Raw genomic sequence first — 16,042 nt, 5'->3', positions numbered from 1 at the left:
ATTATTTCCTGGCTCCAGCTCTGACACCTTTCCTGACTCATAGAAGGAAGAGCTCGTCATTTCTGATAACAGTGCTCCGCGATGGAGCTCAGTAACTTCTATAATGTTGTATAAGGTTTGTATTTCCTCCTCGTTATTTAACTCGGAAAGAATCTGATCCAGCTGGTTTATATGCCTGCATGATTGATTGTGCATGAAACAGTCACACACACATGCCACCTCGTTTCTATGTGATGCCGTTTGACTTGCTCTTTTTACTGAACTCGGTAAATCTGCGTTTTTCTATTAATGCGTCGAACTCTAAAGATCCGAGTTCTTCCCTCTCTTCCAGGGTTTTAAATTGAACTGCTTTGAATGGACTTGGACTTTTATTGGGGCTTGTAGTCTTGACAGCATTGGATATGAGGGAGACCTCAGTGTCCTTTTGAAATTAAATAAAGGTTTGAATTGAATTGAAATGAAATTTCCCTATGAACTGTCGTCAGTGTTTCCCACACAGACGATACCATACATATCAGCTCTCCCTCTCTCTCTCTCTCTCTCTTTCGCTTGCGAGTGTGTCTGTAATCTGTCCCGACCCTTCTTTTTAAAAAAAGCCTGAAAACGGGCTCATTGTTAGATTTTTTTTTTTTTTTCCTGCCAACATTTCTCTTGTTTACATCTTTGGTGATTGGAAGGAGGAGTGACAGGTTCATGTCTGCTTTTGCCCTGGTGCTCTAAAATACTAGAAAACTAAAGTCCTGAATTCAGGGAATCATCATGCGGCTCTGCTCTCACTGAGCGACTTTGTGCCGTCGTAAAAAAACCAGAATAGAAGCTGTTCGGGCTGAGGCATGATACGCCATCATGCCCGACTGCACGTAGCACCCAAAATAAGAATCCAAGTCAGACAAGATTCTTACAATGTACGTCATGCTTTATGCAGAAGGATTTATTTAAAAGCAAAGCTGTTACAGGCAGGTAAAAAGGTGAATCGTGATTTAGCTTCATTAGCTTTAAAAATACTGAGCGCTCACGATGAGCAGAAAGATTTGAATTTACGCTCGACATAAAGGATGATGAAACGCATTTCTAAAAATGTCCCATTAAAAATCCTTCTCACAATTAAAGAGTGTGAACTCCTTCAGTCCCCGCAGAGCTGGAGCTTTAGTCTGACGTTGTAAACTTGGTACCAAACGTTCTTCAGTGATGGCCAACTAACCAACGCACGATTCAGCCGTCTTTGAAAATATGAATCTGTCGACGACTCTGGGCAGAATCCACTTGTGATTAAATGGTTTTATTCTTCAAGTGTAAAATACGAGCGGTTCATCAAATAAATGTCTTTATGAAAGTTAAATTGAATAAGTGAAACAGATACCGTCTTGATGACGAAGCTTTAGCACAGTCTTGCTAATCATGAGCAAACACGTCTGTTGTCCTTAACGCCAAGGGTGTGAAATAATTAACTCTTTTTACAAGAGTCCTCAAATGCTCCACGATGTCAACTTGAAAACTACAATAAAACAAAACCTACAATCTGTGCACGTTGTGTTCACAGTTACGCAGACCTATTTTGTCTTGTGCACTCTCAACAGAAACACAAACTGTGGCTTCGTTTGCGTCAGTGTGAATTCCATTCAGACAAGTTCGCCTGGTTTGGACATGAGTTCGATGCCTCTCACACCTACAGGTGCAGGGAGATAAAGGAGGACGACGGCTTTTACCCAGTGGATGCCAAACGTCTTCTTTTCAACGTTTATTGTAAACCGACAAGGAAGTGTAACGCCATGTGGCTATGAGGCCGAGCTGCATTTCTGTGGTTTCAAAGTTGTTTTAGAAGCACATAATTACAAAAAGCATATTATTATTAGTAGCATATAAATACCTCTCATGAGAAAGAACCACTCCTGTGCACAGCGAGTGGTGTGGCAGAAAGTGAAAAGCTACGGACAGAATTGTGTCAGTAATTTATATATATATATATATATATATATATTTATAAGGACAGCTGAATTGTGCGTAAGAGTTAAAGCACTTTATTAATGTTGTCTGAATAAGATTTTTTTTTTTAAAGCATTTTCCCTGTTTGTTATGAATCATCAGCGCAAAACATGAAGTGTATCCTGTGAGTCAATTCCAGAAACTTTAGAGATAGAAATAATTGTCAGGATAATCTCAAACTGGTTGATTAGAATCACAGTGAGCAAGATTTAGTGATTAAAGTTTCATCAGATGCACGTCGCCCTGGGTTTGCGCTTTGATTTAATTAAATAAAATGACTTTACTCCCACAAAATGATTGAGCAATTCTTGTTTTTTACGGTGCCGTTCCTTCACCTCCACACCCTAACCCTAATCAAAGTGCCCTGAACTTGGCATGGGATCAAACTGCAACTGTTTCAGTTGAACGACGACCTGCTTTACCACTTAGCCATGCAGCAGAAATGACTGGAATCCACAAAAGCTATCCAAACACTCCACAACTGCGTGGTGTGGCTGTGATGAGAGTCATGAGATAAGAGAGAGTGTTTTCTATTTTCTACAACTGAACTTTAGCTGAACAAACTTTTTTTTCTCCTCCATCTTAGTTTGGCACCTGTATTTAAATCACGACCTTTCAACTCAAATATATTTGAATAAACACTTGAGGTCTCTGAAATCCTTCCAAGGAACGCCTCTTTCATGTGACATTAGTGAAGTCTTTACAATAAACACCTGCCCATGAAGGCATCTGAGGTAACAGTTACAGCCACATAACTTCATACGCCCATACGTGTGACGGCTGTCAGAGTTTGTTGGGTTACATGGTTTTTAAAGCCAGTAATGGTGGAGAGCTGAAGGTGATAATGAAAAAGATTGCTCGATTGTTTAGCTGCCTTGTATAACCTGTCTGTGTTGCTTAGCAGGCTGTGTATGCGTAGGCTGTAATTATGCTTCAGGCAGCATGTCAGATGCTGTTTCAACACATTCGTTTACGTTGTGTCTTTACAAAGGTATAGATTGAGGCTACGTCCAGGTCTATTGGAGAACAGAGACAAGATCCCAGACGAGGCCCCATTTAGAACCCAGGCTCAGTGAGCTGCACCAACAAGGAGACCACAGAGTTTTTAAAGTTATTGAAGTTTAATGTTTTATTAAACACTGAGGCTAATCATCCCAATGAAAGAATGTGCTGTCTGTTATTCAGTGGTGGTTGCATAACTCTACCTGAAGGCAACCTGAGTGGGGAGAAACAAGGCAGCAGGGGAGAGCACTGACAGTCAGTCGTCACAGCCACAGTTTAGTGCAGGGGTCTCAAACAAGGGGCTCGCCAAGTAAATCCAACATATGAAGAAAGAAAAGAAAAATAATCTACCCTATGCATAAAAGAAAACTCACTCATAGAAACCTGCAACTCTAGATTTATCTAACCAGATTACAATGCCCTGGTCGACTGGTGTCAGAAATCTCATTTAAAGATAAGCATATAATAATATTAATGTACACTGCAAAAACAAAACAATAATAGGGGGAGTAGAAGTAGCTCGCGATATGTTTTATTTTTTGAAAGTATCTCTCATCCTAAAAAAGACCTTTACAACCAGCTGTACTTTGACCAGTGGTCACCTATAACAGCATTCATCATGTAGGTTGAAAACTTGTTTGTGTTGCTCCACAGACACTCCAGACATAGGCATCAGCCCTGCAACATAGACTGTATACAAGATGTGGATATTGAGTCTTCAGAAGTCAGACCAATGACAAAGGACTTTAAAACTACATTCTTTCTGTTGGTCAGCAGGAGCGAAAAACACAAGATTGAAACATCCAAAATCCAAGATTCACATTACAAAACATGTCAACAATTTGTAACAAACTGCAGTAATTCATTCGCTTTATACAGGAAAATAGTTGTCTGAGCCACGCACAATGACTGCTCTCCACTCATCGATCATAATCTCCCATTAGCGTAGACGCCACATAAAGGGCTGCACCTTATTCAGTACGCCCGACCATCCATCAAACTCCATAGCAATATACAGTCACGTACAGGTATACACACAGTGTGATAAAGAGGAGCAGATAAATATTTGGTTTTCCATATTTGCATAAGGTCTTTGATTTGTGGTTGAAAGTAAACAGAAAGACGACTCCTCTCCCAAGTGTTTGTGAGCTCTCAGTCAGAGCGTATAGAGAGTACACTGACTTTAAACATTAAAATGACAGCGATATATTCTGGTTTAGTTCTGTTTCTCAACACAGGAGTTTCACAATTTAGATTACCAGTCTACAATCTATCATTAGCTTCCAAAATGTAATAAGATTAATGATTTTCCCACTTCATTCTGTATGTCATTTATCCACTGCAATAAATGATTCTGTAGTTGAGTACATTTAACTTAATATATCTGATGAAATGTATTCAATATAAATGCGTCCTTCATTTTGAGGCAATTATTTAAGTAACTTTCAAACAAAAAGTTTGAGATAGAATCTGCTTTTTTTTGTTGCATTAAATATATATATATATTTATTTTTTTATATATATACTTTATTAATCCCACGAGGGGAAATTCGGTTTTCACTCTGCATTAAAGGAGAGGTCTCAGAGTGAGGGTGCTGCCCACAGCGGGCGCTCCGGAGCAGTTTTTGGGGTTCGGTGCCTTGCTCAGGGGCACCTCGGCAGTGCTCAGGAAATGGACTGGCACCTCTCCAGCTACCAGACCAGTTTCCGGACTTGATCCGTGCCGGGACTTGAACCGGCGACCCTCCGGTTCCCAACCCAAGTCCCTACAGACTGAGCTACTGCCGCCCTTTTTTTTTTTTATACTTTATGGTCATGTAATTCTAAATTACTAAATGATAAATGTCAATGTACTGCAAATAATACTTAGTTGTTCTAATGATTTGCTACATTCTAATGAAGGAGTTTCTTGACCGTTAAGCCCAATGGTCAGTAATGGACACTCGTTTTATGCTTGTTAGATCACGTATGGATATTTTCAGCTCGAGGTTTCTCCTGCAGTACGTTATTGTAGTACTGTGAAACAGGTTAGCACACGGACATTTTAGCATTTGCTAGCTCAGTGGATGCCTCGTCCAATAACTAGTTTAGCTAACCTGTTAACACTGTTAAGAGAGATCTGGGAGGGTGGGATCTGTTAACGTTGTATTCTGTGTCATCCAGATGAGAGAGCGGCTGGCGGACGACTAGCAGCAACAAGTCCTGTTATGACAAGTCAGCCAGGCGGAGAACCTTCGACCCAGGACAGAAACTCCTGGTGTTTGGAGGTGTGTCGTTGGAGGAGATCAGAGGCTTCGGAATAGCCGAGGTGTGGCCAAACAGCAGTTTGTTTTGGTTTAATGCTGGTGCTCAAGGGGGGCGACGCCTACTGCTTCACACCTTCTTAAATTACAATAAAAAGTTTAAATTTATGCTTTTAAGAGCAGTCTTTCTTAGAAATGTTGGACAGATGAAAACCATCCTGTGTTTGGTGGTGTAGATTTTTGTCACACTGTTCTCTTCACAGGGCGATAAAGTTCTGACTCAGTGGATGATGGACCCTCATCAGGCTGAGAAGCGTTTCAGCATTTATTTCAGTCAGCTGCTCTTTACAAGTATGTGTGTAATTCCAGGTGAACTCTCCGGATGATATCCTGCTGCCATCTCACATCAGCTCACTCTGGCTCGCTGTGGGAAAAAATACTTTGAGTCTGAAGGAGAAACTCCAGGTGAGGTCCAACTGAAAAATGTGGCCCTTTGTGTTCACACATTCAGCTTCTTTGGAAAACATCAGGAGTTTTCTGCATGTGTGAAAGCCCTATGTAATCTCTTTTTTGGCTACATTTTTGTTTTATTAAATCTTTGTGTGTTGTCAGTTTCAGTACGTTTTGTAAAGAACTTTGTAGCGTTGTTTTTTGTGCTCTGTTAACAAAGCTAATGTCTGTTTGCTTTATAGGAGTGAGGGACATTTTCTGGAGGAGAATCTCCAGTATGTTCCTGACAGTGAGGTGAGTTCTGTGCTCTCACTTAAAGCTGTGATAAACCTCTGGATAAGTAAATAACCCTTTTTTTTGTCTCCTTCTACTTAAAGATACCCTGAGTGTCTAGGACCTTCACTTCCTGGTCATGATTCACTGTTGGCCCGATCTGGTCCTTCGTGACTTTGAACTCACCACAGAGTGCGACTCTGCCTCCATGGTGACGTATGTGTTTTAAAACGTACTACAGTTGTGATTTGTGCCGAGGAAAGGGACTCGAATGATGGTTAAATATCTGTTTCACAGCCCAGACCAAAGCATGAAGATCAAGTACACTAACAAACAAGACATCTGTCAGGTATTTAAACAATTCCTTTTAAAGAACTGTGACATGTGATTTTCACGATGCTGTTCTGAACTCATCGTAAAGCTGCAGATATGATGGTTTGTTACACTCTGGATGTATCTCCTGTCTCGTCCAGACAAAAATAAACACAATCAATACTTATTACAGTGCTAAATGGATCTTCTATCCATTAAATAAATGCATGCCTGCACATCTAAGTAACATATTTTACTCTTTCTGATTTCAGGATACCATTTATTTACTTTACAGTATCTGTGTAAACCCAGAAAGGAAGGATGCATTTTATTATTGACGTGCTGCTTGATAACGATTAAAAATAAAGACAGACACACAGCTGTGTCCAAAAAAAAGTTTAAGGAAAGCAAAATAAGATCTGCACACGAAGAAGCTACGTTTTTGCTTTCCTTCCCCCGCAAATAACTACTCAGAAGAATGATAACAGTTTTAAAATAGAAAGCGGTCTTTGTTTTTCTTTTGTTTCTCAACAGAAAGTCGAGGACAGTCGACTTCTCGTGCAATCAGTTGCTTCAGAGAGGCTTTACATGGGAGCAGGTACTTAACTTTATTTGGATGCATTTCTCTGTCTTCCATTAAAAGAGAAAAATATATTATTTTGACATCTCTCTCTCACAGACTTGGTAGACGGACGAGGATGGACTTTTCTAATAACTGGCTGTCTGATTGACAATTGAATCTGTGATCATTGATTTTTTTTTTGTTTTTTGTTTTTGTTTTTGCAATAAATATGTCTCTCAATAAACGAAAAATACAAAATGCTTCTCTGGAATCTTAAGTGTTTCTTAAAACATTTCGATCCCTCTAACATTGAAGAGGTACTATATGACTGTACGAAGTTTGTGTTAACCAGCACGGATGAATACACACTTTTCCTACTGGGCGTCACATCTAACCTTATGAAGCAACTGCTCTGTTAAAACAAGTGAAGTAACAATTTCTCTGTCTCCTGTTTTTGTGCAACTGTATATCACCCAGATAGCAGAATACACTTATTGGATAATCTCAATAAAGAATTGTCTGTGTTAAGAAGCTTGACGATAAAGCTAAAATAAGACGTATATATGCTGTTTTTGTAATTTTTTAAACGGGTATGTTTGCTAGTTTTTTCAACTTTTACGACATAGGTTTGTATGTCGTTTTTTCCAATTTTTCGACATAGGTATGTATGGTTTTTTTTTTTGACATAGGGATGTCTGTCATTTTTTTCCAATTTTTCAACATAGGTATGTATGCTGTTTTTTTCATTTTGTCGACAAAGGTATGTATGTCGTTTTTTCCAATTTTTCGACATACGTATGTATGCTGTTTTTGTCTCTTTTAAAACAGGTATGTTTGGTAGTTTTTTCAATTTTTACGACATAGGTATGTATGTCGTTTTTTTCCAATTTTTCAACATAGGTATATATGTCGCTTTTTCCAATTTTTCGACATAGATATGTATGCTGTTTTTGTCATTTTTTCGACAAAGGTATGTATGTTTTTTTTTTCATTTTTCGACATTGGTATGTATGCCGTTTTTTCCAATTTTTCGACATACGTATGTATGCTGTTTAGAACAGTGACAAGCCCATACGACAGTTATCTCTCCTCTCCACACACACCGACTCTAGCAGTTTACACAGGAGCTAAAAACTAAAACAGACAAAAAAAATTTTCTGAAGTCCAACACATGGCAACACAGGGCTTCTTTAAAAGGTTGAATGAAGCTTAGCTCGCAGTGACAACAAACTTACTACACATTTTCTTACATGGTATAAACATAGTTGGGTTTCACATGTATAATAAAACATGGTGTAATGGTAAAAAAAAAAAGTGTTACTGCCGACGGACTCATGGAACTTGTCCGACTTTTCCAATGACCTCATTACCTTTCGTGGCGTCATGAAACCGTTTTCATGATGCGCCACATGCCATGAGCTTAGAGTTGTACAACTCAACGCCAAGGAGCTATAGACTCAACGTCACGCAAGCGTAAAAGAAGCGATCTGATTTTAAGTGCACTGAAACAACTTACATCAGTTTCCTTTTTGGCAAAACTGGTTTCACACAAAGAGACCGTCAAGGAAGCTCTTATCGTACAAGATGACTCACAGTCCATTCCAGTGTGTCATGAGACTGCAGTCATGATTGAGCTTATCCTGGTTTGCCCTTACTATACTTCAGTGTTGCTTTAAAGAAAACAGGTTTGTATCAGTGGTGAAACACTCGTTTAACTTCTTTCCTTCTTCTTATACGTGACAACAAACAACGGCAACAGGCACTGATCTCTATCAATAAGGAGTGTTATACCATAGATGGAGCCAGTTGTATCTTCAGGTAGTGAAGTTTCTATCAGGGGTTTTAACCTGCCACTAAATAGCAGCAGTATTATAAGTCTATTCTCTGACAGACTGTAAGCCAGTCTAAAATCCTCAGAACTGGACTGAGATCAAGTCGAACCAAGACCGAGGCTCAGGTTCTGTCACTGTTGAAACGGATTTCATTAACATCAGTGAAGCTGTGGAGAACAGTTTGAGTAAGTGTGTTGGAAATGTTAGCGTTCTGGGAAAAAGAAACACTATTTAATGTGAGGTCCCCATGACTTAAAAGTAATAAAAGGTAAAATAATAAAGTAATAAAAGGTAAAATAATAAAGTAATAAAAGGTAGCCCAGTGTGGCGTGTTCAGAGGCCAGGGTCCTCCGACAGGACGGCCCATGCTCGAGTCAGACCTTTTCTTTGCTACATGTCGTTTCCCACCCTCTCTCTCTCTCTCTCTCTCTCTTTCTCTCTCTCTTTCTCCCCTATTTCTGACTGCATCGCTGTCCCATCTCGAAAGAAACTGCGCGAGCTCATCAGCGTTTCACTCGGACGTCACATGACTCAGGCAGAAACATCTGTCACGTTCGTGACGAGTTTTCTGTCTTGGTTTATTGCAGGTTAAATAATAAAAACGAATGAGAGTCGGAAAGATGACACCTTCTCTCCATCACACATCATCCCTTTCCCACTGTCCACTGGGAAACTGCTTTGACTTGCTTGGCTGTTTTGAATTGGAATTTCTCTCCCGTGTATTAAAATAAAGTAAGTGAAGGTATGTCATGCCTTTTTACTTTTTCAGGGTTTTTTTTGGTCGTCTGTTTTAATATTGGGGCGTTTGTTTTGAGGAGCGGGCCTCTGCTGATTGTTGTGTTCTAATATTAGGGTTGCACATGTAAAACAATGCAAAACTATAAGCAGAGCTTGACTTGCCCCTTGTATTATTGTTGATGTTGATATGCAACCACAGAACACAATGGGCATATTGAAACCCTCGCAGGAGCTTGCTGGGTTACTGACAAACCAGTTCTTGGCATTGTGTTGCTGGTCTCATGACTGGTTTCATGTACCAACCAGTGCACGCACAACTCAAGCTGCCTCTTATTGAATAAGGGACACACGATCTTGGATATTTGAGGCCCCCTTTTGGCACTGCCAATTAGCACTTTCTTTTTTCTGTATGGTGATATATTCTGTATTCTTGTGCAACATAAACAATGTGGAGGGTTTTTTGTAAATAAAAACTCGACGTGTTGATATTTGGGCGTACAGGACGTGTATGGTAGTCGCTGTGGTGTCGAAACATTCCTCAGTATTGTTTGACATTTCTTGATCTTAAGCTGCTATCATTACAACCCTCGTATGAAATTATTTAGGAGTCTGATTCTTTGCAGAATTCCTGAGAACTCTAACTTCGGTTGTTGCAAACCGAGACGGAAAAACAAACTCATTTCCTCCATAAAGTTTCCAGCGGTACTCGGCCCTCCATGCCGGCTTCCCAGAACAGCATCAAAAAGACACTTTAGCACAAGATCCAAACGGCTCTTTCTGTGTTTGAGGTTTCATTTTCTTTTCTGGTAGAACATGCAACCTTAAATTTTTATAAATGTGACAATTTCAGTGCGTTTAAAGAAAGCATACTCCAAGCTTTGACTACTGAACTCTTTGGTCTTTGGCGTCATAGTCATTATCTGGATGCTGAATGAATCAGTTTCATAATGCTGATATATTTTGTCTGCGTTACATCTCACAGATTTCCTTTTTTTTTTTTAACCATTAAGTTTTTTCACAGGAGTCCTGGCCAAGGCAGCCAATAGAAAAACACAGGAAGTGACAGACATGCAGACTGCTCCTTCTAATCTTTTGTGGAATATTTTCTTATTGGCTTTTGTCAGATTGGAGTTCATATAAACATAATTTCCCCCCCAAAGTTAGTATCCACAGCTTCACCCAGACAGTAACAAGTCTAAATTTACATGTCAGAGTCATTGACATTGCTTCATGACACCATCACATGAGATAAGACACCTGTCCAAGAATACATTTTTCCCGAGCAGATGGTGTTTGTTTCCTTGATCGTCATGATCGTCTGATAAGAGAAGTTACGGGCATTATGAGCGCTGAAGGAAGCAGGACATTCTTTGACTAAACTCCACAGAGAACATAAACCTGAAAGTGCAGTGACGAGGCAAAAATTCAAGTTTGGTTTCCATCACTCACACACCCTCAAGCCCTGAGTTTCCACCTGACCCCACCCCGTGATGTCAGAGAGGGTTTTTTTTTTTTGCCTCCAGTGCCTGTGCTCTAACCATGAACGAAGTTTAAATAGTGACACCAAGCAAACAAGTGTCACATCCTCAGCTTGAATCCGGTAAAGAAGACCAGCACACCACACCTGACTAAAACCAACACAGGATCTTTACATCAAGACACGGCACAGATCATTACGCTTCTATCCATCCATCTGGAACAAAAGACAAGAAGATCTACAGGTAGGTTATTATATTATTAATTATAAATAAATAATGCTGAGAGGATTTCTACATGACTTGAAATGAGTTTCTGTAGATATCTCAGAGAAGGTTTATCATTTACTGTGTTGGAAAATAATTTCTCCAAGGTTGTTTTTTTGTAGTTTCTGAAAGACAAAAAGCTGGTGTGAATTCTTTAATACATATTGGAATTTAGAAAATCATATATTCATTATAATAAAATGACGGTTGTTTCTTTAAATAGGATCATTTTAACAAGTCAGTAACTAAGAAAAAGTATAATTTCTTAAAAAAAAATGAATATCTTGTATTATAAGAAAAAAAAATTTTTTTTGACAGTTCTTTTAATGATGTGTAAGACTGACACTTCTACAATGTCAATGTTCATGATTTGAATGTTGATTGTTGTCTTTAATTAATACTCAACTTAATACTTTGATATATTTTGAAGGGTCTTTTTCATTCCCGATTTCTCATTTGATTATTTTCCTATAATTAATACAGTTCTTGAACACTGTAACTTTTACAGCATGTATGAAGCTTTTTATTTCAGTCACATCTTTAATGTAGTTTCTTCTAGTATATCCAACAATCAAAAGGCAAAATACCAACAGTGTTTCCCACACATAGACAACACCTGGGCGAATGTATTTGAGGATGCCAAACTTTGATTTTGGACCATTTTTACTTTTGTCATTCTTTACTTTATAGATCACCATCCGTGTTTAGTTGACTCTCTCTCCTCGCTCTCTGCCTTGTGCCTGACACGAGCCCTGCAGGTGATCAGATAGAGAGAGACAACATGAACTCTGTCTCATACCACTGCTTTTATAATTAACGTCAACACAGTTATAAGCTGTTGTCACAAGAGAACATCGAGGGAAAATTTTCAGAACAGGATTTGCATTATATAGTCTTTGGAAACATTTATAGACTGTGGTGCAGATGGGTGCAGATATCTGATGCAAAAAGATGAGACACAAGCATGCGTGTGTGTGTGACTGCGCTTGCATACCTATCTAAAAGGGGTCTCTGATGTCGTTCCACACTCACAAACAGGGGACGTCGTTTCTTAGGTCTGTGTGTTTTGGTTAGTTTGTGTGTGTACATGTATGTGTGCGGATAAATTGAACTGAGAGGAAGTAAATTACAAAGTAATTGATGCCACATATATAAGTTTAGGAAGAACAATCATTAATATATAGATACTAATACTAGTAGATAATCCAACTTAACGTTAAATTTGTGATCAATTTTAATGACCAACCACTCCCTGGGCGTGACCTCCATCGCCGCAGGTACAGGTTAATTCTGTGGGAAACACTGACCTCGGTAAAAAGAGGATAAAACTGCAAATGTTTGATATATTTTCTAAAAAGCCAAAAAAAAGAGTATGGATAATAAACAATATATTACGTTAATGGAAACGTGTTTTTGTAGGGTTTGAAAAATGTAAACTACATTACTCATTAAAGCTTATAAAAGGTTAAATCCTGCTAACCAAACATGTTTGTAACAGGTCATTAACAAATTATGATTACTGAGTTTGGTTGTGAAAAGCACATTCATATTTTGCTTTTTGGTTTTATCTAGAACCTGAACTTCTAGACCTGCTACCACGTAACTCAAGATCAAGAGTCCACATGTATTATTAAGCTAATTTCCACTCTTCTTACTCTAGGTATGGACAACAGACTCATCTTTACTGTCCTGTTTGTGACGCTGTCCTGGATATCTGTTGGCACTTATGCTCAAACAAATGCAACAACAGCGTCATCAATGACAACAGCAAACGGCATGACAAATTCAACAATGGCACCAACCATGACTACAGCAAACAGCATGACAAACACAACAATGGCACCATCCATGACAACAGGAAACGGCATGACAAATTCAACAATGGCACCAACCATGACAACAGGAAACGGCATGACAAATTCAACAATGGCACCATCCATGACAACAGGAAACGGCATGACAAATTCAACAATGGCACCAACCATGACAACAGGAAACGGCATGACAAATTCAACAATGGCACCATCCATGACAACAGGAAACGGCATGACAAATTCAACAATGGCACCAACCATGACAACAGGAAACGGCATGACAAATTCAACAATGGCACCAACCATGACAACAGGAAACGGCATGACAAATTCAACAATGGCACCATCCATGACAACAGGAAACGGCATGACAAATTCAACAATGGCACCAACCATGACAACAGGAAACGGCATGACAAATTCAACAATGGCACCAACCATGACAACAGGAAACAGCATGACAAATTCAACAATGGCACCATCCATGACAACAGGAAACGGCATGACAAATTCAACAATGGCACCATCCATGACAACAGGAAACGGCATGACAAATTCAACAATGGCACCAACCATGACAACAGGAAACGGCATGACAAATTCAACAATGGCACCAACCATGACAACAGGAAACAGCATGACAAATTCAACAATGGCACCATCCATGACAACAGGAAACGGCATGACAAATTCAACAATGGCACCATCCATGACAACAGGAAACGGCATGACAAATTCCACAATGGCACCATCCATGACAACAGGAAACGGCATGACAAATTCAACAATGGCACCATCCATGACAACAGGAAACGGCATGACAAATTCCACAATGGCACCAACCATGACAACAGGAAACAGCATGACAAACGCTACAAATGCAACCATGGCAGCAACCACTATGGTAGCAGCCACAACAGCAGCAGCCGCAACTACAGTAGCAGCCCCACTAACACCTAACAATACAGTCTCAAATCTTGAGGTGAGTGATACAAAAAGTAGAATAGAACAAAGTAGAATCAAGAGAAGTTGCTTTTGTTGATCGTGTTGACCTTCGATTTTTAAATACTCAAATGTTTCTCATTTCCTTTGCAGACATCTTTTAATAGAAGTGGTTGTGGAAGTGAAAGTCTCTGTGCAGCTGAGCCCTCTGCGTGTGACCCCTCCAATTCAGGAACATGTTTCTTTCTTGGTGCAAAGAGGCAGAGTGGTCAGAACTTCGAGTTTCAGTTGTCAGGAGAGTCACAAGGCTATATTGGAGCCACCCTGTCAAATGACGCCTCACTGGTTAGTCAAGTTCTCTCACTCACTCATAAAAACATGTACAGTCAAGTCTCAAGAACTTTGCTCATCGAGTCCATTACTTTCCTTTGAATGTTGTGTCAGTCATGTTAGCATACTGATACCAAAACCTTTGCTAAACATACTGCCAGCCGCTGTTTAGGGTCAATTACTTTGTGGAAATTGTTGGTGCCAGTATAGCCAGCACCATATTTCTAGACGGACTCCATCCTGTATTTTTTTTCAAGGAGTAAAAGAGCCAGAAAATCATCTTTATTAATCAGATAACAGATGCAAAAAACACATCTGAAAAAACAGTCAAAGGCCTGAAACCAGTTTGTTTGGAGTCATCTTTATGAACACACTGTTTTGACCATTTCTGTTTATTTTTTCTACAGGGGGGAAACGACACCACGTATGTCTGTGCAAATAACAACGGAAACGTACAATTCTTCGGCGCTCTCCTCAACAACGGCATACTGACAAGGACTGGGGTTAGTTTTACTTTTATTAAGACTAACCAAGACAAAACAAATGTTCAAACAGAGTATGATGTAGTTTTTTGACATGAAAGCAAAAGTACTTTAATGGTCTGTAGTTCCAGGTTGTAAATCATCTGATTATTCAAACAGCGTGCACATAAAAGCTAATATTTACGCAGAAACAGTTTAATATGTGTATTCCTTCGATGCTCTGCAGGTCAACGCAAACTCTGTGAGAGGAAGGATCAATGGAAATACAATCCAGTGTACTTTTGCTGCCACTATACCAACCCCACAACAAAGAGCAACAACTACGACACTTGGAATAGTCACCGGAGACTTCAACAGCAGTAAGCTAACGCAACACGAAGTTCGCACATATCGTATAGGATATTACTTTATTGATCCCCAGTGGGGAAATTCGGGAAAAAACCATCAACATTCACAAAGAACAAGACTTTTATATTATAATAATAATATGATTCTTTTGCTTGTGCTTTCAGCTTCTGGTGCTTTGGGAGCCACAAACACCCAATTAAGGAGCAATCCTGTTGACCTGGGAAATCCTAATGCCACTGTCACCAATCAGAATTCCTCCAACACCACCACCACTGCCACCACCGCTTCCTCTACCACTAGCCATGCCATTACACTCCAGCAATCATTCACACATGGTAAGCTTAATAAGTTAGAAAGCAACGTTATCCAAAATCTTAGAGGAATAAGATGTGTTTGAACAAATCCTAATCCTGTTTCTTCCCCCGGCTCTTCCATCTTCCTCTACAGCTCTGCTGATCACTGTGAGTGTGCTCTGTCTCGCCATGCTCTGAGGAAACTGAAATCAGTGAAGACAAGAAGACAACCATCACCCCCCCCTGCTCTTATACAAATGCTACTGCTACATATAAGCTGTTCAACATGTCACTGGAGGTTTAATTCACACATTATTTGCATCATGCTTCATTCTGTGTTAACTCACAGCAGGAGGAAAAGTAAAGGTGGAGGGTGGTGACTCTTAAATATCCTTCTTACTGCTTCCACTTCTTTTAAGGGCTCTAAAACAAGTTTAAAGAGTTTTGATTCACTGTTATGTTTGAGCATTGTATTGTTTTGCAACTACAGGACTGCTGGATTTCTGTCCAAAGAGTTGTTTAATGCAGAGAAAAATGTTTGACTGTCTGATTTGGGCACAGGTTAAGCTCAGTGTCCCCTCAGTGTGTTTTTTTTTCTGGGCAGAAAAGCGCAGGCTGTGACCTCTGGAGCGCTCGTATGAAGCATTTATATGCTGAGAATAAAAGCGCTGCAGGTCCATCCTGTCTCTCTAACAA

General features: G+C 39.6%; 1 protein-coding gene across 1 annotated transcript; it reads left to right on the top strand.

Annotated features, from left to right (window-relative positions):
• Window positions 1–10,970: 10,970 nt before the first annotated feature.
• Window positions 10,971–16,042, top strand: LOC306841729 (uncharacterized protein). The gene is made up of 7 exons (XM_079371688.1): window positions 10,971–11,116; window positions 12,798–13,933; window positions 14,047–14,238; window positions 14,631–14,726; window positions 14,932–15,064; window positions 15,218–15,388; window positions 15,501–16,042. The coding sequence occupies exons 2-7, from the start codon at window positions 12,800–12,802 to the stop codon at window positions 15,542–15,544; spliced, it is 1,770 nt and encodes a 589-aa protein (XP_079227814.1). The 5' UTR covers window positions 10,971–11,116; window positions 12,798–12,799; the 3' UTR covers window positions 15,545–16,042.

Source organism: Symphodus melops (genome assembly GCF_947650265.1).
Source record: "Symphodus melops genome assembly, chromosome: 20".
In the NCBI taxonomy this organism is placed as follows: domain Eukaryota; kingdom Metazoa; phylum Chordata; class Actinopteri; order Labriformes; family Labridae; genus Symphodus; species Symphodus melops.
The sequence above is the reverse complement of the archived record's forward strand: the minus strand, read 5'-3'. Positions and strand labels throughout refer to the sequence as shown.

Excerpts from the sequence above, each read along its gene's own strand:
- LOC306841729 (XM_079371688.1), top strand. The coding sequence starts at position 12,800 with ATGGACAACAGACTCATCTTTACTGTCCTGTTTGTGACGCTGTCCTGG. Across the intron at positions 13,934-14,046 it reads ATACAGTCTCAAATCTTGAG|ACATCTTTTAATAGAAGTGG; the intron begins GTGAGTGATACA and ends TTTCCTTTGCAG. Across the intron at positions 15,389-15,500 it reads CCAGCAATCATTCACACATG|CTCTGCTGATCACTGTGAGT; the intron begins GTAAGCTTAATA and ends CTTCCTCTACAG.